The 21,281-nt window shown below is 44.9% G+C and overlaps 1 protein-coding gene across 1 annotated transcript in view; it reads right to left on the minus strand.

Annotated features, from left to right (window-relative positions):
- LOC117036295 (deleted in malignant brain tumors 1 protein-like) overlaps window positions 1-7,046 on the minus strand; it is a 41,180-nt gene extending 34,134 nt beyond the window's left edge. The window contains exons 1-2 of the mRNA XM_033131082.1: window positions 6,704-7,046; window positions 2,906-2,911 (exon numbers count right to left, since the gene is read on the minus strand). Of these exons, the coding sequence (XP_032986973.1) occupies window positions 2,906-2,911; window positions 6,704-7,046 (349 nt within the window). The remainder of the gene's footprint in view (window positions 1-2,905; window positions 2,912-6,703) is intronic.
- Between the last annotated feature and the right edge of the window lie 14,235 nt (window positions 7,047-21,281).

Below are 21,281 nucleotides of genomic sequence, written 5' to 3' on the forward strand. Positions count from 1 at the left end.
TCCCACTAAGAGTGCCACATGGGCAATTGCAGTAAGGCGGTGGTGTGCAGTCTGTATGTAAATGGGTATTCTGCTCATCTCTAGAGGCGAAAGCGATACATAGTCTATGAGGGTCCTGTGCCTGTGTCTATGGGCCACGTGGGAACTGTCCAGAGTGCTGAAATCTAGAAGCCAAATTTCCTGAAGAATCCACTTCCCTCCACCAGCTGCCCCACCTCATACCCTGCATTCATGGGACCCTAGACTCATCCAAATGAGAGGCTTGGGACTCTTTCAGCCATGGCCCTATAGGCTGTCATTCCAGAGCCAAGTCCAATTTGCACCCAGCAAGCACGCTGCCTGCCGATTGTGGGGCCACAGATGCTCAGGAGGGGGAAAAGAGGGGTCTTTTAAAACTTAATCCCAGGCATCTGCTAAGTGGGGAGTCCCTCAAATTAGAAAACTGTTCTGTCTTTCAAAGACCATAAACCTACTTTCAGCTTCGTACCTGACTTTCCTTCACTGTGTGGAATCACATTGAACAGAGCATAAAAGCCAGTGTTGGTGATCATAGCATCACTTCGGAACACAACCGTCATGATGTCTGAGGAGGAGAAAAGCATCACAGCTCCTGGGGCACAAAGCTTCCCAATAGAGAGTGAGGGAATTCTGGGGCCATCGAAGATTTCAACTGAGTCATAGGGACACCCGAGGATATCTTCCAGTCTGAGGGTATCGAAGTGGAAAGTTAGCAGCATGTTAGTACTGTGTAGAGCTTAAAGCTTAAAAAATATGATGATCGTGGGATTAAATATTTGGATTGTGTTTGAAATTGCACGTTAATATGTAAAATATCAATTAACTTTTTCAGATGCCGTATTATAGGAACTCTTCTTTGTCTGAGGAATGTGTGAGACTGATGGCTACAACTTAGTAACAGAATTTTTAAAATCATAATTTCAGCCAATCGCAACCCACATGGAACATTGGGAAATGCTAATGTACACTACAAATTCTTACCAAATGATTAGCATGTAATTGACCTCACAGCCAGATTTTCTTACTTTTATATTTCACAACACTCTCCGTACCCAAATACTTGGGGAGAAAAGATATGATTTTAAAATAAAAGTAATGGCAGCATCTCAAAGAGTTTTTGTACTTTGGTGATTATTTACAAGGAATGTGGATGGGGGGTGATTTTTAAAGGAATAGACAACAGATAGCATGATAGCCTTTGGAGTTGTGGGTTCAAGGTCTCCACTTCCTTGTAGGCTATCTATGTCCTTAGGGCTTTAGTCAACAAAGATAACATGTTTCTAGGATATTCTTTGGCATAGGGCATGTCTGACTCCATAGACTGAGCAACAGTTCTGTGCATGCTAAAGGTGGACTATCACAGCATTTCATAGTATTGCTGTGTTTGTAGCATGATGTGTGTCACATACAAAAAGAGCTTTGTGCACACTCTGCTAACAGAATCATGAAATGGTGAAAGCTGGAGCTTTGACGTCAGACAGACCTGGAGGGTAAGCCTTGGACAAGTTAGTTAACCTCCCCGAGTCTCAGTTCCCTTATCTCTAATGGGGACAACAAGGACATCTATCTTAGGGCTATAGTGATGCTGGAATATGACCAAGATGACAAAGTACATAATATAGAGCCTGGGCACACAGCCAACACTGAAAATATGTCAGCTCTTATCTTATGTCATGGAGATGAAAAATGGCAGTAACTTTGGAAAATTTGTTCTGTTCATGTCAGAGATGAGGCGATGACTCTATGATCTTCTTTTACTTTGCGGCAACGTTTAGAAGATACAGGGCCCATGGCTTGAGTAGTAGGTTAACGTGTGTATGTTGAAAGCCTCTTACTTTTTAAAAAAATTTAAATAAAGGAAAAAGAAAGTCTCAGAGGATAAATATTGGTATCCAATATAGAACAAGGGCAAAGCTGGCAAGGAGGACTTTTGTAGTACTTTTAGAAAAAAAATCAAAAGAAAAACTATCAAAATACGATGAAGACAAATATGTTAATAAATCACTTATTGAATTTTTCAAGCTAGAAGTGACTCATTGGACTGCACTACAAAATTTATCTGAGTTTCAACTGAGAAAGAATTTCGTGTTTTTCTGGTTTCACTCCTAAGGGTTTCCCATTAAAAGAAATATCTTTATTATATTTAACAAATGAATATTCTTATTTAGATACAACTTCTGCTAAGAAGTTGTTTTCTTACTTCAGACTCGGAATCACGAGTTTTATGCGGAATTTTTTATTCACATGGATCTCCCACACACACTGGATGTCTGTTGGGTAGTTTTCTGGATACCGTGGACTGGAAAATGAGCCAGAGAGACTAGAGATGACCTCTCCACAAGAGTTACTTCCTCCTGAAACAACAGGAAAAAAGATGTCAAGATGTGTCCACATGGTGTCATTTGCGTGATCCCAGTAATGACCAGCTTCCACCCAGTGGCCTGCTGCAGTCAGGCAGTGTCTGCCTGGGTGGACACACATAAGACTCTCTGGATAGCTCTTTAGCCTAACCGTCTCCTGGGAAGGACAGTCCACTCAATCTAATTCTGACGAATCAATAACTATTATATTAATGTGGGAGCGTTCCCTGCCTTTCCCTCTCCCCCTACTATCTGATAAAGAAAATGTTGTATTTGTCCTGTCTGTTTACTGTCTCTTCTCTCTTTCTGAGGTGGGAGGACTCTTGCTTGCTGGGAGAATGAAGGGCAGAGTAGATCAACATGAAAGACTGGAAAGGAGAGATGAAGAGACAGAGGCTGTAACGTGCCTTGGTAAGGGGGGAGTTTGGGGGATTTGGGGAACAAGAGGTTCTAGAACAATTCCATGGTATGATGAACTGGAGACCCAGGGAAAGGGAACGCTGTGGGCTGTTTGGGGAGGTTATGACTGGGACCTCCTTTTAAGTAATTTTCATCATTTTTTTCTGGGTAGACTGTGTTTCTTTTAATTCAATACCTACCGAGTGAGACTGGGACTTACAGATTTTTGGATTTATAATTTATAAGGGTTAAACAGGATAACAGTGAGATCTAATTCTTCCATACTAGTTGTTCTATTAATACACACACACACACACACACACACACACACACACACACACAACACACTTAAAACAGTATGCCACACAAAAAAAGCAGAATACTTAGAATCATCAAATTATTTTAGAGGAAATTTGAAAACACAACATGCTTCATTGACCTTGTCCCTAAATTATTCAGTTACTTAATTTTCTTCTTTCTGTTCCCCCCTCACCAACTTGTAATCCTCCCAGGATCCCTCAGATTCCTGGTCTTCCCTGCAATGGGTGACAGGAAGTGGTGAAGCTCCCAGCCCTATCAGTGAGTGTATTTGTAGGTTACAATAACTGGGGCAAGGTCAGACTGACATTGAAACCCCTGGGACATGAACTTTCCGAAACCTCTACACATGGCCGGGGATGATGGACTGGGGCCCATCGTGGGTGCCCTCTACAGGACTGTACCCAACGAAGGCAGGCTGAGTGTGGCCAGATGGACTGAGCCACATTCTCTTCAAGCCCTTTTGTCACCCTCCTGCCTACCTGACCTGGGCAGATCCACACACCCCTTCCCAGCCTGTTGCACTGGTTAAAAATGTCAACATTTATAGGCATTAGAAGTCCTAATGCTGTGTCCTTCAGCAAAGCTGTGGTGAGAACTGAAGGGCTCCTCCAGCTGAGGTCCTGACTGTCTGGCCTCTCACTGAAGGAGCCATGACAGGACTGGCACGGACAGAGCAGAAGCAGCCTCTCACTGCATCGTGCCAGTCCCTCCGTGCCATGTCCTGGGCACACTGCCTAGCATCTACTATGATGGTTCCCTTGGCATGGAGTTACTATTTCATCTTAAAACTAGTGATTACCTGGTATATGATCCTGAGAAACTGTGGAAAGACCTACAAGGAAAAAAAAGGGAGATAATGATGACATCCAGAGGAAAAATATTTAGTCTCATCTACATGTTAGTAAGATTTTATGGGTTTACTTAGAAATGTCAATGTACTTAATGCAAACTGAGAAAAGTCCGAAGGCGCTGAGCAAATATTCTCTATAGTCCTGTGGCAGATTGAAGAAGGCCAAAACTTCTTGGTCATGTGTCTTGTCATGAGGTGGGGTCTAGGTCCCCTTCCTTGAACCTGGGTGGGCTCCGTGACTGCTTGGACCAAAACAATGTGGTGGAAGTGGCACCATGCCTTAAAAGACTGGCATCTTCCACTCTTGTCTCTGGGAACACTGGCTTCTCATGGATCCCTGACCACCTTATAAAACATCTGACTGCCCTGTTGGAGAAACCATGTGAAGAGGTCCTGAGACCACATGGAGAGGAAGAGCGCCCTGGCTAAGCCCATCTGTCCAGCTGTCCCCACCATGGCCCAGGCATGTGAGTGAAGCTAGTCTCTCCAGACCAGTCACCAGGTGAACACCACCACCAAGTGACTCTGCTCAGTGCCATGTGGAGCAGCAGTAGCTCCAGCTGAGCCCTTCCCAAATTCCTGACACACAAAGCATGACATTTAACTGAATGGCTGTTGTTTTAAACCACTGTGTCCTGGAGTAGCAACAGATAACCAGAGTGGCTCCTTTCACTTGACATGGCATTCTGCATTTCCCAGTCATCCACATAATTTTCAAATTACCCTGTTTCCCCGAAAATAAGACCCAGCCGGACCATCAGCTCTAATGTGTGTTTTGGAGCAACAATTCATGTAAGACCTGGTATTATATTATATTATAGCTGGTATTATATTATATTATATTATATTATATTATATTATATTATATTATATTATATTCCTGGTCTTATGTTATCTTATATAAGACCGGGTCTTATATTATATTAAAATAAGACCTGGTCTTATATTAATTTTTGCTCCAAAAGATGCATTATAGCTGATGGTCCAACTAGGTCTTATTCTTGGGGAAACATGGTAGGTGAGTTATATCGAATGAGAAAACTACAGATAAATGCTCATTTGAATAGCCACTGCCCTTGACCCTAACCAAGGCCCCTTAACTTTAGACAGCCCTCCCCTCTCACTCATGACCCCAACACATAGAGATGGCTGTCCCCCAGCAATGCCCAGAACACAGCGAAGTTTTCTCTAAACAAGTGTCTGAGAGAGATGATTCTGCCAAGGACATGACCTGGCGTGCTCTGAGGCTCTGTGAGGACAGCCAGGTGCATTCAAAGAGCAAGAGATGGGGCCTGAAAATCCAAACCTGCCACTTTGTAATTGAGTTATCCTGAGCAGGCTTCTTGAGCTCCCCAGTCCTCAGCTGTGAGGACTATGTAAACTAACATTCTACACCGCTGGCATCATGCCTGCTGCTGCGCAGGTGCTCAGAGACGTCTGTTGCAATGAAACGAAATGTCTTTCCATTCACTTCCAGCATCATTTCAGAATTTACATCACATGTGTTGGCCTGATTCTTCTAATCTTTGGTTTTTATTACTGATGAATATTATTCAATCATTAGGTTATAAGATCTTCGAAAACAGGCAAAAGTTATAAGATCCTCGAGAGCATGTACTTAGGGGTCAGATTGATCAGTGTGAAAACTTGGCTCTACCATTCACTTCCGGAGCAATCTCAGGAAAGTTACTTAACCTTTCTGCATCTCAAATTTCTCTTCTGTAAAATATAATATACCTTTTTGCAGGATTGTCCTGAGGATTACCAAAAATCTGAGCAAAATGTCCCCCCATGTTTGCACTAGCTTTGCCTGGTCTTTGTGTAGCTGGGGCCAAACAACAGGTGTAGCAAATGAGATTGTTGGCCAAAAACACCAACTGCTTGGGTTCAAATCCACTGGCTAGTCCTGAGTACATTATTAACTTTCTATGTCTCAATTTACCTACCTGGGAAATGGGAATAATCAAAGTATTTACCTCAAGGGTTATTATGGGATTACATGACTTATATATGCAAAAAAGAGCTCAGAACAGTGTCTGGTTGTCAGCATTTATAAGTGTTTGATATTATTATTATTGCTTTGCTTGGACTAGAAAAAAATATGAACATACCTGGAGGTGTGGGAGAAGGCAGGTCTTCTGTATCTGGATGCATAAAGAAAGGCAATAGGTCACTCTCTTTGGTGAATCCAAAGCATGGAGAAAGTGGGAGATCAAGGGGAGAGGATCATGGTCTTTCTGGGTATGGGAGCAGAGCACCAGAACTGTCCCCTGGGCAACCCCAGGCCTCCTTTGGCAAGGTCCTTGGCACAGCAACTGGGTTGATTTTGCTTCATGGTAACCAGGGCTGGATTACCCGTGGCCCTCTAATGCTTAATAACCTGAGATACTTGTTAAACTGCAGACTCCAGAGCCCCTCCCAAACCCAGTTAGTGTAATCTCTGAGGTGGAGCCCTAGCTTCTCGCTGCAACGCGGCAGGTGGTACTGGTGCACATTAACATTTGAGAGTTCTCGTGTACAACCTGGAGCTGCCCATGGCAGGACATGTGTGTGAGTCCAGGGCCTGCTACAAAATAGAAGCTTGAGGACTGTTCGATGAAAGAATGAGCCTGTGGATGGATGGATGAATGGATGGATGGATGGATGGATGGATGGATGGATGGATGGATGGATGGAAATTCCATCTGGAGTGTATAGTTTCAAAATGCCTTCATCTGCAGCATCTGAAATTACTGCCTGAGAGGGGAGAGGATACCTGAGCAGGTGACGCCAGCATCCTCGTGGTGGCCACAGTTGTGCTCCGCCCAGCCTGAGTGGGCACACTGGCCCAGGTTGCGCTCCACCCCAGTGCACTGCAGGTTGTCCAGGAGGATGTCTCCAGAGCCCGGGCCAAAGTGGGCCTTGCCAAGGGCGGACATGGCGTGACCGCACCCCAGCTGTCGGCACACGACCTCGGCTTCATTCAGGTCCCACAGGTCATCGCACACAGTGCCCCAGGTCCCCTGGTGGAGGACCTCCACGCGTCCTGAGCACCGACTTGAGCTGCCCACCAGCCGCAGCTCTGGCCAGTCGCCTGCAGACAGACATTTGGTGCCCATTGCCCTCTGGGGACACTGCACATTTCCCATGAGATGGTTGAGTCCCCACCCCTGCACTACTTTTAGGTTGGTGGAAAAGTAATTGCAGTTTTTGTAATTTTTAACCTTTTAAACCATGATCACGTTTGCACCAACTTAATTTTACAGGCGTAGAACTTGGTGAAAGGTCAGTCAACTAGTCAAACTCCTAGCTGGAGGTTTGCTACATCATTAGAATTGTCAAAATAAATTTTACCCTAAAATGTCCATTAACTGAGTAGCTATCAGGCCAGAGGGATATGCCAATCTGTTTTGGCTAAATGCAGAAAACATTATAAATAATTTACACAGTGATTTGTGATTTTTGTAATGTGCTTATGTGTGTGTGTGTGTGTGTGTGTGTGTGTGTGTGTGTGTACCTTTACCTTTATAATAACCCAGGAAGGTGAGCAGAAGAGTATTGGTACACCAAGTTTATTTAGGAGGAAACTGATAGTTGGAGAAGCAGAGATTCACCCCAAATCCCACATCGGGTAAGTAGCAGATCTAAACTCAAGTCTCCTGATTCCAAAGTTCACTATTTTTCTTTGTTTTCTCTGCTATTCTATGTCACTGTCTCTAGAATGGCTCTAACACTCTACTCACTTTTTAAAAAGTCTATTAGTGATATGGGTGTGAAGTTTACTATGATCGGGACTGGCCATAGAAGGAAAAGACAGAATCCACTAGAAGGCACCTGTAAGCTGCCCAGGGTTTGAGGATTCTGAAAGGCTCTGAAAAAAATAAACTTTGCTCACCCTGGGATGCTAGAGCCAAAGTTCCCAGTAGTTTTGAATAGACCTAAAAAGTCTGGATGGAGTCAACTGGCCCTTTTGCGAATAGATGAACCACTTGCAGTTGGTCCAGTTTCTGCCCATGCAGCAGGTCCCCAGAAGAAAGACACTTGGTAACGAATGGAAGCATTCCAGCGCTTACCTGGTTTTGCTGTTACCATCTTGGGTGTTGCAGTCGGGATTGCTGTGGATACAAGAAGACATCCTTAGATAAAAGGGAGAACTTGGACAAGTCAAGAAGGCAGCATTCTGAGCTAACTGTCCATTAATCACCAAGATTCTGGCAGATTCATTCTCCCTAACATCTTTATAAGAAGTGACCTCTGAAATCAAACTCTCTTTACATGTGGGTCTTCATGTTTCTCAGGTGTGTGGGATCCAACAGAAATAATATTCCCTTTCTCTGCCCAGTCACTGGAAATACGACAATTGTGCCATTCTGTACTAAAATGCATTCACAATCAGTGTCCTTCTGGTGAAAATGCGCGTTTCTTTGGCATGCTTCTACTTCTTTTTGTTGTTGTTGTCAACTTTCCCTAAATTTGGAGTGTCTGATTTGGTGTGTTTCATTGATGTTGATAAAAACAAGAAATTAGGAAATCAAATCAACAATTGTCCACATACAGTGTGACCCAGTTTTTAGGATGTGTAACTCGGTTCCACTGTGAACAGGCATTACACGTGTGTGAAAAGTGTGCAGACAGAATCTCTCAGCTACAGGTTTGTACAGTCAATTAGGAAAAGGACATGAGAGAAATCAAACTATGACAGAAAGTACACCAGGAATGGGGACAGAGGAAGAACCTGAACCAGGAATGAAGACTAAATAACAACAATAAACATGACTCACTGATTAGACGTGGGGTCTGTGAAACCGGCTCTGCAAATACAAGGAAAACTGTTGTCAATGACTGCTTAACATCAATCATGGGGACTTTCTGTGATCTACTCTGTGACACGGAGCATCTCTGCTGCGTATTATAGCACATTCCCACGCTTGCTCAGTGAATTACCCTGGTGCTGAAAATGAGAATGACTGTTCTGAATAGCACCTCCGCCAAGGTGGATGCTAGAACTGTCCATGAGTTCAGCTGCTTTTCTCTTAGTGGTAAATAGTGCAGAACCCATCATTGGGTGCCCTTGGGACAATTACTGGACCTCTCAAGCCTTAGTTTCCTCATCTATAAACGGGAAAGAACCATGGGTTTGTGTGAGGATTAAAGGAGATAACGCACGCTTAAAATGTCGCCTGGCATGAAGTAGGCATTCGAGACACGTCAGCTGTTATTTTGATCTCTATCGTTATTGCCTTGAGTATATTGTGCTTCACCAGAAACCCTTGGCTTAGCTCCTGTCGGCCTTTTGGCCACACACCTTCTACATCCCATCTCTGTGCCCACACCATTCTCTAAGCTGCTGTGCCCTCTCCCGATTTCTCTACTCACAGCCTAGCCAGGTTTAAAGAATTTGTGGTAGCCCACATTAGTCTCTCTCTCTTTCACAATGTCTTTTGCTGACACACATGCGTACATTAATTTAATATATTCTATTCGTCTTAATTTACTATATTCTATTTGTCCTCTAATTGCATCACACATTTGTCTCAACTCTCTCTCTGTTGTGCCTGAGCCTTTCTTAGGCTGGGACCACACCTCCTTCTGGTGGTCCCAAAACACCCACCTAAGACTAGATTCGGAGTAACTTCAGAAATGGCTTCCTAATGAGCTGTCTGTAACGAGATGTTTATGTAAAACCAGACAGCCCATGATGAAGTGGCAATTGGTGAGCATTTATGAAGTGTCATCATTATGCTTTACTAAGTGCTTTACTTGCGTCATTTCAGGTCACCCACACAACAAACCTAGGAAGTAAGGTTCTCGTATTATCCCCATTGTACAGGGAAGGGATTGAGGCCCAGAAAGGTCAAGTCTCTTGCCCAAGGTCCCAGAATGGTGAGGGGACTATGACTGGTCCCCAGGCAGACAGTCCAGGTCTAGGCTCTCATTTTTAACCACCACTCTTACCTTTGGGTGAGGAATAATAATAAGCAATGAAGTTTTTTCCTATGTTGTTGAAGTTTCGGAAGTACTTGAGGGTCATTGAGCTGGAGGACGACACATAGGTGAGGTAGGAACCAGAGCAGGTCTTCCCCAGGGACTTTGCCGAGGCTGGAGGGCCATCCAGAATTTCAAAATATTCATTGGTGCAATCCAGGCTGGGGAAGGAAACACGGATGGGTGCCTCTCCTCACCAGCAGCTCTTAGAGGTCTGCTGTGAGGCAGACCCTTTATTTCGTTACTCTAAGGAGGATGGGGATGGATGAAAAGCTTGTCAGTCATTCAAATGAAGAATGGATTCGTTTTATCTCACAGTTTTCTCTCCAAGAGTGATTGCCTTGAGGAAATAGGATTTTAACTGGAAGAGAAAAGAGGAAGCTGAGGCACTAGGTGCACCCCTGCTGAGGTCTGAGACCGCAGGGTACCTTGAAACCTAGGGCCAAGGGCCGGACCAGGCAAACCAAGGCAATGGATCTTCTGGGCAGAGGCTGCTTGGTCTGCCAGTAGGACACGGCTCCAGGTTCCAAACAACCCATTTATAAGCTTTGGACAATCAACCTGCCTATGGGAAGTGCGGTACCAAATCTGCCCAGCTGGCTTTGAGGAAGTCATCTGCTTTTGCCAGCTATTGTTCTCCATTGTGAAGTTTTGTCCAGAAGACACTAGTGCTAGAATCAGAAACCCACCTCCATGCCTCAGCCCAAAGAACCATCTGCTCTAAGCCATGTTTTGACTAAGTAAAATTCAAGAGTAATAAATAATTTAAATTGTTCCTGGGGTTTGATTTCCATATGACATTCATCTGTGAATGACATTAACCTTGACAGTTTATGACATTGCAACCTAAAATTTCCTGATTTACTAGGTCTGGGGTTCTATGGGATCTGCATCTTTAAACGGCAGGCTGAAATATACATAAATTCTCTGAGTCAATCTCAATCTCAATCTCTCTCTCTCTCTCTCTGTCATACCCCTCATACACTCACACATACCTATTGAAAGCATATAAAGAGAATTTCATTTTAATTAAAAATTCATGGAGGCACACAAAAATCAATCATATTTCTATATATTGCCCAAGGTCCCAGAACAGCGATAGGACTATAACTGAAAACCAAAAATTAAAAAACACAGTATCATTTATAATTACTCCAACAAAAAAGAAACACCTACACATAAATCTAACAAAACATGTACAATATTTGTATGCTAAAAATTACAAACAACTATTACAAAAAATACTATCAAATGTTAGGATATGAAGAAACTGGATCTCTCATATGTTGCTGGTGGGAATGTAAAATGATAGTCACTCTGGAAAATAGAGTGGCATATTCTTAAAAAACGAAGTATATATTTACCGTACAATCTAGCAATTGAACCCTTGATAATGTATCCCAGAGAAACGATAACTTATGTTCACACAAAAGCCTGTATGCAAATGTTCATAGAAGCTTTACTTATAAGAGCAAAAGACTGGAAACAGCTCAAATGTCCTTCAGTGGGGGATATTTAACAAACTCTGGTGTCCATAGAATGAAATACTATTCAACAACAAAAAGGAACAAACTATTGGTAACACAACAGCCTGGATGGACCTCAAGGTCATCATGCCGAATGAAAAAAGTCAATCTTAAAAGGATACATACATACTCTATGCTTCTATAGATGTAACACTCTCAAAATGACAAAACTATAGAAATGGAGAACAGGTTAGCGGCTGCCAGGGGACAGGGTGGGGTATAGTTTGTGAATATAAAGAGTAAGGAGTGGTTTCTTAGTGACAGTGGAACAGTTCTGTTTCTAGATTGCGGTGGTGGTTATATGAGTCTATCACGGAAAATGAACAAAACTACACACATACACACACGTGCACATATAAAAAATGGTGAAAACTGAATAAAGTCTGTGGCCTAGCTAACACTATTTTACTCATGTCAAATTTGTACTTTTAATATTGTTCTACAATTATATTAAGATGCCACTGGTACATGGAACTCTAGATATTATTTTTGTAACTTCCTGTGTGTCTATAATTATTTCAAAGTAAAAACTTAAAGACATGAAGGACCCTTTTAGTTATAAGAATCAAGGGAGGAAATAAATGCTTGGAATTTTAAGCTACTGTGCACTTAAGTAACATACTGATCGATGCCTTACTTAAGGTACGGAAATGCCAGCTGAATATGCTCAGACACATTTGCCCTGATTTCCCACACACAGGTGATGTTGCCATGCCTTTCCTTCTGCGGGGGGTTCCTAATTGCTCCAGATGAGTTCGTAATAAGGCTGCCGCAGGGAGATTTTTCTAAAAGCAGAAAGAGATTTTAGAATTTCAGTGTTTTCATTATTCAGTTCACTAATTTTATAATTCACACATTTTTACCTTTCATTTCTTTTCCCCCCGAAAGGTGTCATTGGTTATTACTTTGAGGGTATATCTTAGGATGTATCAGAGATATAGACTAATCTCAAAACTCTTGCAAACTTAGGAAATAGGTCATAAAAGTGTCTGAATTTTGAAATATGTTTCACTTCTTTGGAGAATTCTACCCTTGACATAGGCTTGCTGAGCAGAACAGCTATCCCACATCAGCCAAAATCTCTCTCTCTCTTTCTCTGGTTACTTCCTAGTGATGGGTTTTGTCCCTCTGATTTTTGTCAGGTCACCAGTAGTAATGAGCAAACTCCTTCATTTTCCCAATTAAGATTGAGCCTATGTGGATCCTCCATGTATATGAATATGGCAGTGTTCAAACATCATCAGTTGTAATTTATTAAAATTAACTATTGAAAATCCACTACGAAGTGGATAGAAGTTGGCTAGAGTCATCCACCCTCTCCAACACTGGTATCATTCTGTGTCCACCTGTCCATTTGTTTCTCCATCTGATTGTCTGTCTGTCTGTCCATCTGTTCAACATTCAGTCCAAAATTAATGCTGACACTGTGGCTATTCCCTAGAAGGACCAGCTAGGCTTTCCAGGCATCGGTATTACTTTAGCCCTTTACCTCCAAGTGCTGCTAAGAAAAGTTCAGTGGAGCTTCTAGAAACCCAAGATATACGCAAGAGCAGAGGGGAAAAAAACCAGAAGATGAAAAAGAAAGGATGGAGAAGGAGTCAGAGCATGTCAGAGAAGGGGAGACGGCAGAGAAGGGTAACAAGTCCATCATGGTGGAAGCCCTTTTTCTGAAATGATGCCCGTTGGTAGTGCCCTGGCAACAGAGCTGTGTTAATGGCCGCTGCCTGTCCTTCACACACGGTGTCCCTGCTGGGAGACTGAGAAGGCTGGCATCATTTGATTATTTGGACTTCCTTCTTTGACTAAACAGAAATGGAATTGGAACCATAAATTCATTGGCTTTCATTATTGAACTCCGCACTCAGAACACAGGTTCAGAAGGGTGACCCAGACAGGGCAGTACTATTTTGCTCAATTTCCTTAAAGAATCACTTCAGGGCTTGAGCTTCAAGACGATGATCAGGACAGCCAAGGACACCAATGTCTCACCTTCAGCGATTGTCCCTGCCATGACAGCCAGTGGGTGACCTGTCAAACACACAAAGGACAAGTGAATTGTCAGCTGACACCGAGGACCGCACCCCTGTTTGCACATGAGACCCTGAGGGGCTTAACAGATCCCCAGTCTGGCACCTCCCAGAACGACTGAGCCATTTCTTGGGGGTGAGGCCAGAGCACGTAGGGATGTGAAAGTGAGGGAGAGAAGAAGCACTGATGTATACCCGTCCCAGACATGGATGCATTATTCTCTTGTCACACACACAAATGAGACATTTTAAAATTGAAGAGTTTAAGAAAATGAAAGACATGGTTCCAATGACCCAAGGGTCAGGGGTTCCAAGGATTTGGTGTAAGACTAGAAAGAAGCACCAAGTCACTGATTCCTCTGACCTGGTGCTGCTCAGAGACGTTGAGTCAGGACCCAGGGAAGCTATGGATCCTCCTTCATGTCCCCGACATCTCTCCTACCACTGACACTATGCCCCGAACCTCCACTGGAGATTCTCTTCCAGGTCTAATCCATTCCCACCTGCTAGAGTTGACAAGCCAGGAGGGGGATGTGACTGAAGCTCTACTAGACCTGTCTACTCAGCTTTATTCACGACTCACTCTCTGACCAAGAGCTGGTTAATGGCAGGGCATCAAGGGACCTGGAGTTTTGATGAAGGAGAGAGGGTCCTGACATGGAAAACTCCAGGTGTTGGTGTTGGGAGCATGTGGGAAAACCAACAGTAAGGCACAGGCAAGGAGAGGGTGGGAATGGAATTGTCACCTTGACTTTGGCCAGGTCTGGCCCACCAGCCATCGGCCCTTGGGCAGGAAGGGTCTTTAACTGCCTCTCATATCTTAAGCAACCCCAACCCATATCTCACTGCCAGCCACTCACAGCCATAAGAACTGACGAATCAAAGTGCTGTACAAAAGTTGGAGAAATTTAGAATCTGCTTCCTGTGTGTATAATACACAGTGCAGTAGGAGGGGAGGTAGGAAGTGAGTCTGGACTAGATGAAATCTAAACTACTATCCATCTCTCCATCGGACAATCAAGCGATTCCACATCTCAGTCAGTCCACCAGCTTGGAGAATAAGAAGCATCTAATTTCCAGCCGAACTTCTTCCCCAAGGTTTTGATACACCGCACCTGTAACTTCACCTTCCCTTCCTGGTGGTGTGACTGTTGAGTATTCAGCATCTGTAAGTGCGAGAGGTTAAAACATCTGCTGTGAGTGACTAATGCCCTGCTTCATTTTCAATAGTTATTTTTACACTGTCTTTTGAAAAGTACTCTCTCGGGTAGAGCCACGGCCGAGCTCTGCCTGGACAGGGAGCTGGGGTTTCCGGGAGAAGATCACGCTGGCATCTTCCCCGTGCCCGCAGTTGTGGAAAAACCAGACAAATGGGAGCACTCCTCCAGGTGCTGCTAATCTCCCCTACAGTGGACACTGTGCAGAAGGATCTTCCCAGAGCCTTCCCGGGAGTGGGCCTCAGTCAGGGCTGAAATGGCCCAGCTGCACCCCAGCTGCCTGCAGACGATGTTTGCTTTTGGCAGATCCCAGAGGTCATTGCACACAGTCCCCCAGACTCCCTGGTAGAAAAGTTCCACACGGCCTGCACATCTCCCATGGCTACCTACCAGCATCACGGGGGCCCAGCCTCCTAGGGAAGGATAGGGGTCAAGGGGTGAGAGCAGCTCCCTCTGCCTGTTGATGGCTGTGCTGTCTTCTACCCAACCTAGCTTTCCTTGTTTACCACGACTTTGCTACTCACACTGTTCATGTTGCCGTGAGCAATTCCCATACCATCCCCCTGATGTGTCTGCTCTGAGAAGCCTGTAACGTCTTCCTTATCCACAGCCTGTTTTAAGATGGCTTGCCTGTGGCAGATGGTTTACACAAATCGCCCCAGTTCTTCTCCTCCTCATATTCTCGCTCTCTACAATGTGACATTGCAGCTCTTTCTGTCCAGAGGCTGGGCTTATTTTCCTGCTCTTTGATTCTGGGCTGGTGGCCTGTGACTTGCTTTGGCCAGTAGAATGTGGCAGGAATCACGGTGCACCTAAGCAGAGCTGAGGCCTCAAGAGGTGTGACAGGTTTCAATTTGCTCCATGGAAACTCTGGGACTGGGTAATGAAAACCACATAACCTTGCCACTTCTGTCACCTCAGAAGAGAGCTATGGAACTGTAAGACACGTGAGGGAGGCATTCTAGGCCACACAGTCTTCAATTTACCTGCCAGCTAACAGTTCTCATCACAAATGCAGGAGCGAGCCCAGCCAAGATCAGCCGAGACCAGCCAAGCCCACCCCAGAACAGCAGAACTACCAGGAGGACCCACAGATGCACGAGCAACTGTAAATGGTTGTTGTTTTAAGCTATTGTGTTCTGGGGTGTTTTTGCATGGTAGTAGATAACTCATACACTTTATCCGTACCCCCTTCTTAGACAACCGGACCTAGGAGGGGGCAGGGGCAATGCCATGTCCCGGTGATTGAGTCTGCCTGATCAGCTTGACTGGACTCGAGTGGACATCTGACTCCGGAGGAACCAATCCATGTGCTGAACTGGGCCACCTTCTCTGCTGACCGGAATTGGGAAGAGAACTGGAAAATCATTTGGACTCGGGTTTGGTGCTTCCATGTGGGGCAGCCATGATGAGTCGTGAATGAGTGGGTAGTGACTAGAGAAGCTACTCAGAATAATGGTTCATGAAAGGAAAGACAGAGGAAGAAAGGAGAGCCAGGGTGAGAGAGAATGGCTCTACAGCAGCTCAATTCCCTTCTTGTTTGTACTCCCTTGACTGAGCTCTTCCCATGGTCTAGGGGTGCAGAAAGATCATGGTGGGGTCTCTTTTATGGCACAGACCACTTTTGTCTTACGTTATGGCTTTCTGTGTGCAACACTCGTCTTCATGCTAAACTGCAAACTCCCTGAGAAGTGGGACCTATGTACCCATCACATAGCCTGGTTCAGTGATCAGCAGACGGGGCACACGGTAGGTACACAAGATAAAAAGTTATTAAGCAAATGAAGGAAAGAGACATGTGGAGACAGTAGGTTTAAAAGTTCTCATCCCAAGAAAAAAAATTCTGTAACTATGTATGGCGATGGATGTTAACTGGACTGATTGTGGTGGTCATTTCACAATATATATACATATTGAATCATTATGTTTACATCTGAAATGAATATAATGTTATATTTCAATTATACCTCAATTAAAAAAGTTTTAAAGAGTGAATCCAAAGACGAGAGCTTGGAAAGGTATACTAAAAAATATTAACATAAAAAGTAATATGGAAAAGAAAGATGTGGAGCGTGTACATCTTCAGGCAGTTGAAACTCACAGAGCCAACGATGGCATCTCTGGTGACCACCAAAGACCCTGGCCACTGGCCAGGAGCCGTTTCACCAGGGATACTCTCAGATCCTGGGGCAGTGACAATGGCTCCTCTCCATCTTCCCTGAATCTTTTGGTTGTACAGCTAGACTAAAGGAATGTGAGGGCCAGTGTTTCACTTCTGCCTTATCTGACTTCAGATTGGACCTAATTTGTGAAAAACAAAAACCTAACTCAAGGATGAATATCCTGAAATATTACTCATCCCTGATCACAGCAAAACCGTCTTAGAGAGCCACCTCACACACACTTCGCTAATTCTGTATGGTTACTGGCTGGACCTGGATTCTAATTCAGAAAGCATATTAATGTCTCCCATCCCGCAGCCCACAGGGAGTCTAAATGCCTGGTTCCTCCCTTGCCTGGCACAGTGCCATTGCACCCTCACCCCTCAGTTCTTGGCTTAGATATTGTTTCCTCCGCCCTGACCCCCAGATCTTCACGGAGACCCTCTTTGGGCACCCCTGGCACCCTGTGCTCACCCATCACAGTATTCTCCACACTCTGTTGTAACACGGCTTCCTTCAGTGGACTCAGCCTCCATGGGGGTCTGCTTTGTGTATCATTATATAAATCATCAGTGATACTAAATATCCTTAGTGACACATATTCGTTCATTCATTCATTGTCGAGGGAACAAAGTTCTTCAGAAGAAAATACAAAACGAAACAGCCTTACCTGGAGGGATTGAAGAAGTTGGGTATTGAGCCGCTGACATCACTGTCGATGTGGGAAGTGAGTTCTCATAGGCTGTTGGCAGGTGAAAAGGAAAGACTGTCATCAGGGAACGGTCATGACGTTAGATGGGGGTACACAGCTGCTTCCAGGGGGCGCCTGCCTCCCCCCAGGATTCAACAGGAATAATGGTGACACCGCATACAAAGGCCAGTGACCTCACATCCCCATTTAGGACAGAACATGGCATTACTGACGGTGGATAAACTAGTGTGTACCATGTGGCCATTAGCAAAAGAAAAGCCCGTGGGCAATCATCCCTAAGTGGCCTGCTGTACTGGAGGCCGTGAGTTGGCTATTCATCTCTCTCTTTGCTGCCCTCTCCCCAGGAGTGTTGTGACTTCACCTGAACAAAGCAAGGTAAGTGACACAGCAGGTCCTTGGTAGAGAGGTGGGCAAGGAGGAGGGCATAATCTCTGAAATGCATGAGGGCGAGGGACCTGCTCTGTGTCTTGACTGTGGTGGTGATTACACCATTATGTACAATTATCAACATTCACCAAACTGGACCTTAAAATGGGTGGATTTTATGGAACATAAACCAAACCTTAATAAACAATAAGATGAGTTGATGGATGAATAGAGGCATGATAGATGGATTATTAATAAAGTTATTATAGAATCTAGGTGGATTTCATCGCTAAATTCTTCAAACTTGGCTATATGTTTGAATATTTTCATAATAAAATGTTGGGGGGAAATTGTCCCTCAGTTTCTACCACAAGACCCACACCTCTGTTTTTCAATGACAACCTCTTGCTTTCTGTAGTGGCACACAGTTAGTCCCCCTAGTCCTTGTGGCTGCTTATTCTCTTCTTGTTAGTCACAGAATGTCAAAGGCATAGAATCTGAAGGTGCATGAAATCCAATGTGCCTGTTCTAATGACGTGGAGACGGGAGCCAAGGTCATTCAGCTGGAGAGAGACCAGCCAGGATCAGAGGCCTGCAGCTCAGCGCCCTTTCCACCCCCCACACTGCCTCCCTGAGGAGGGCACGTGACCAAAGGGAGGAATGATTGCTGTGTGAGTGCCTGCAAGATGTCAGGCATCCTTAGGCATTGTCACATCCATGTCCTTATCTAATTCTCTATAGTAGTCCTACTTTAATGAAGAGGAATTGAGATGAAATTGGATTGAGAGATGACGTAACTTGGCTGAGGTCACGTAATTAAAGCTGATCATAGGTTATGTCTGTCTCTCCTGTTAGGGTGCAAATCACATGAAGGAGAAACCCGGGGGCTTTGATCACTGCTGAGGCCCCAGTGCTTGTTGGCACAGAGTTTGGCACGTGGTGGACATTCAGTCCATATCCACTGAATGAATGCATGAGTGAAGGAATGAAGCTAGGAGTCCAACCAGGATGTGACTCTAAACCTCACGATCTGCTTTACATCATGCTGAGTCTAGTAGATGGTGCCCAGCATAACTCGGTCCTACCTGTAGGCGAAGCATCTGTGGGATCGGCACCTATCAAAGGGAAGAGAGATTGTGCCTGTTACCATGTCTTAGTTGGTGAATGTTTACTGGGGATGTGCTATCTTTAGGGAGCTGTAGGAAGTAGACAGAGAGGCAGAGACCCTGCCCTTGAAGAGCGTGGCATTTCCTGGGGATTTGAGACACGAGACCAGGCAGCCAATCCTGAGTGCCCCAGGAGAGCTTCAGAAGTCAGTGCTCCCCCAGGGACCTTAGGCATTGAGGAGGTGTGGTGCAGAGGGGCCGGGTGCAGCCTGGCAGAGCTCGTCACTCACAGAGATGTTATTCCAGCTCTCAGTGGGACAGAAGCAGGAAAGACTGGGGAGTACAGTGGGGCAAATCAACCAGAGGGACACATATGTTTGGGAAGGTCACCAGGCCCACACCTAGAAGGCCTGGAACACAAGCTGACAAATTTGGCCCGTCACCCAGAGGTCACAGACTCAAAATTTTCCAAGGGCCATGCAGGTGAGATAAACAAGTGACTCGAGTGGTGGGGTCTGTGTGAACTGGACAGCTGCGTCCAAAGGGGCGGCTCTTTTTCAGATCCAGCCAGTTAATGTAATAAAAGGATTTGTTGATTTGAGCCTGAACTTCTGCTTTTATTTTTTCACAAAATGTAAGAATTTGAATTTTTATGCCAAAGACTCTGCTTTGGCTGAATTCAAGCTCAGCCTGAATTTTCAAACCAAACAGGTCACTTCTGAGCCTGGATCCAGCCTATGAGCCATATGTAGCAATCTCTGCGGTCAAGGGGATGGTCAGGCTGATGCATACCTTTGAAAGGAGGTCGGCAACACTGGCTGGATGCCTGATCCACTGACATTCCTAGACTGGGCTATGGTGTGTGGACGGGTGAGGAGTGAAGGAACAGGAGTCCCAAATAAGCGCTGACGGTCAGCCCCTCACCTGTGCAGACAACACCAGCGTCTTCCAGGTGCCCGCAGTTCTGCCCGGCCTCGTCCCCGTGCAGGCACTGCCCCAGGTGGCTCTCACTCCCTGTACACTGCACATCGTCCAGCAAGATCTTCCCCGAGCCTGCCCCGAAGTGGGCCCCTGTGGGGGCTGCCACAGCCTGACCACACTGCAGCTGGTGGCACACGACGTTGGCTTCCGCCAGGTCCCAGAGGTCGTCACACACGGTCCCCCATGAGCCCTGGATGAGAACCTCCACGCGGCCTGAGCACCCCCCCGTGCCATTCATCAGTCTCACAGCCATCTGGGTTCCTGGGGAGGCACAAGGAGAAGATACACAGTGGACTGGCCTTCCTGTCTCTGGAAGCTTCCTTCATCCTTTGAACCCCTAAGCGATCATATCCCCACTTACAAACATGCAAGTTCACACAGTGCTCACGCACCCACACATTAGAAAGAGCCAAAATAATCTTCAATTTCAAGTCCCTTCAATGAGACTTTATTATATCCCCCCTTCCAAAATATGGAATTTGCTTTAAGAAATTTCCAGAATTTCTAAATATTCCTAACAAGACCATTTTATCCATATGTTATTCTGTTATTCCCCTGCCATGGACAGGGATAGAAATTTGAGATGTCTAATGAAACAGGAAACTAGACTATCCACAGGCAGATCATAGCTTAAAAGACACTTTGTCACACCAAACTACATTAATCTTATAGCAACTCGGTCCCTTTGGCCCCATAAGTCTTTCTTCATGTCTTTACTATGTAAAAGAGACCGAGGGCAGGAACTAACACTTGTTGTTTGTGAGTTAAGTGCCAGAACCTCAGAGAATAACTAACGTAAATGTTTCTCTCTTAATCTTTACAACAACCCCATGTGGTAGGGGATGGGTTCCCATTTTACAGATGAAGAAACTGAGACTCTGAAGGTGAAGAGAATTGCTCTAAATCCCCAAACTTATAAGTGGGCTATGTCCTGTTTTAACTGTGCCTGTGGTTCCCCTCCATCTTGGAGAAACGCCTCTCCCCATGCTATCTATCCATCAGCCCTTCCTTTCTCGGGGACTGCTTCCCATACCTGTAGGTGAAGGTGTCCAGGCCTCAGGGGCTGTGGTCAGTGAAGCCTCTGAGAAGCCGTCAGCTAGAATGAACAACAAAGTGAGGTCACTGTCAGTAGGGTGGAAGGAATAAAGTAAACACACTGCTGGAAGGACTCGTTTTAAGACCCTCTGAAGCATTTTGCTTTCTTTTGATTCATGTGAGTAAGTCACCATCATCACCATCAATCCTATTTGTTTAAACCATCAAGACTGTTTA

Source organism: Rhinolophus ferrumequinum, chromosome 16 (assembly GCF_004115265.2).
Source record: "Rhinolophus ferrumequinum isolate MPI-CBG mRhiFer1 chromosome 16, mRhiFer1_v1.p, whole genome shotgun sequence".
In the NCBI taxonomy this organism is placed as follows: Eukaryota; Metazoa; Chordata; class Mammalia; order Chiroptera; family Rhinolophidae; genus Rhinolophus; species Rhinolophus ferrumequinum.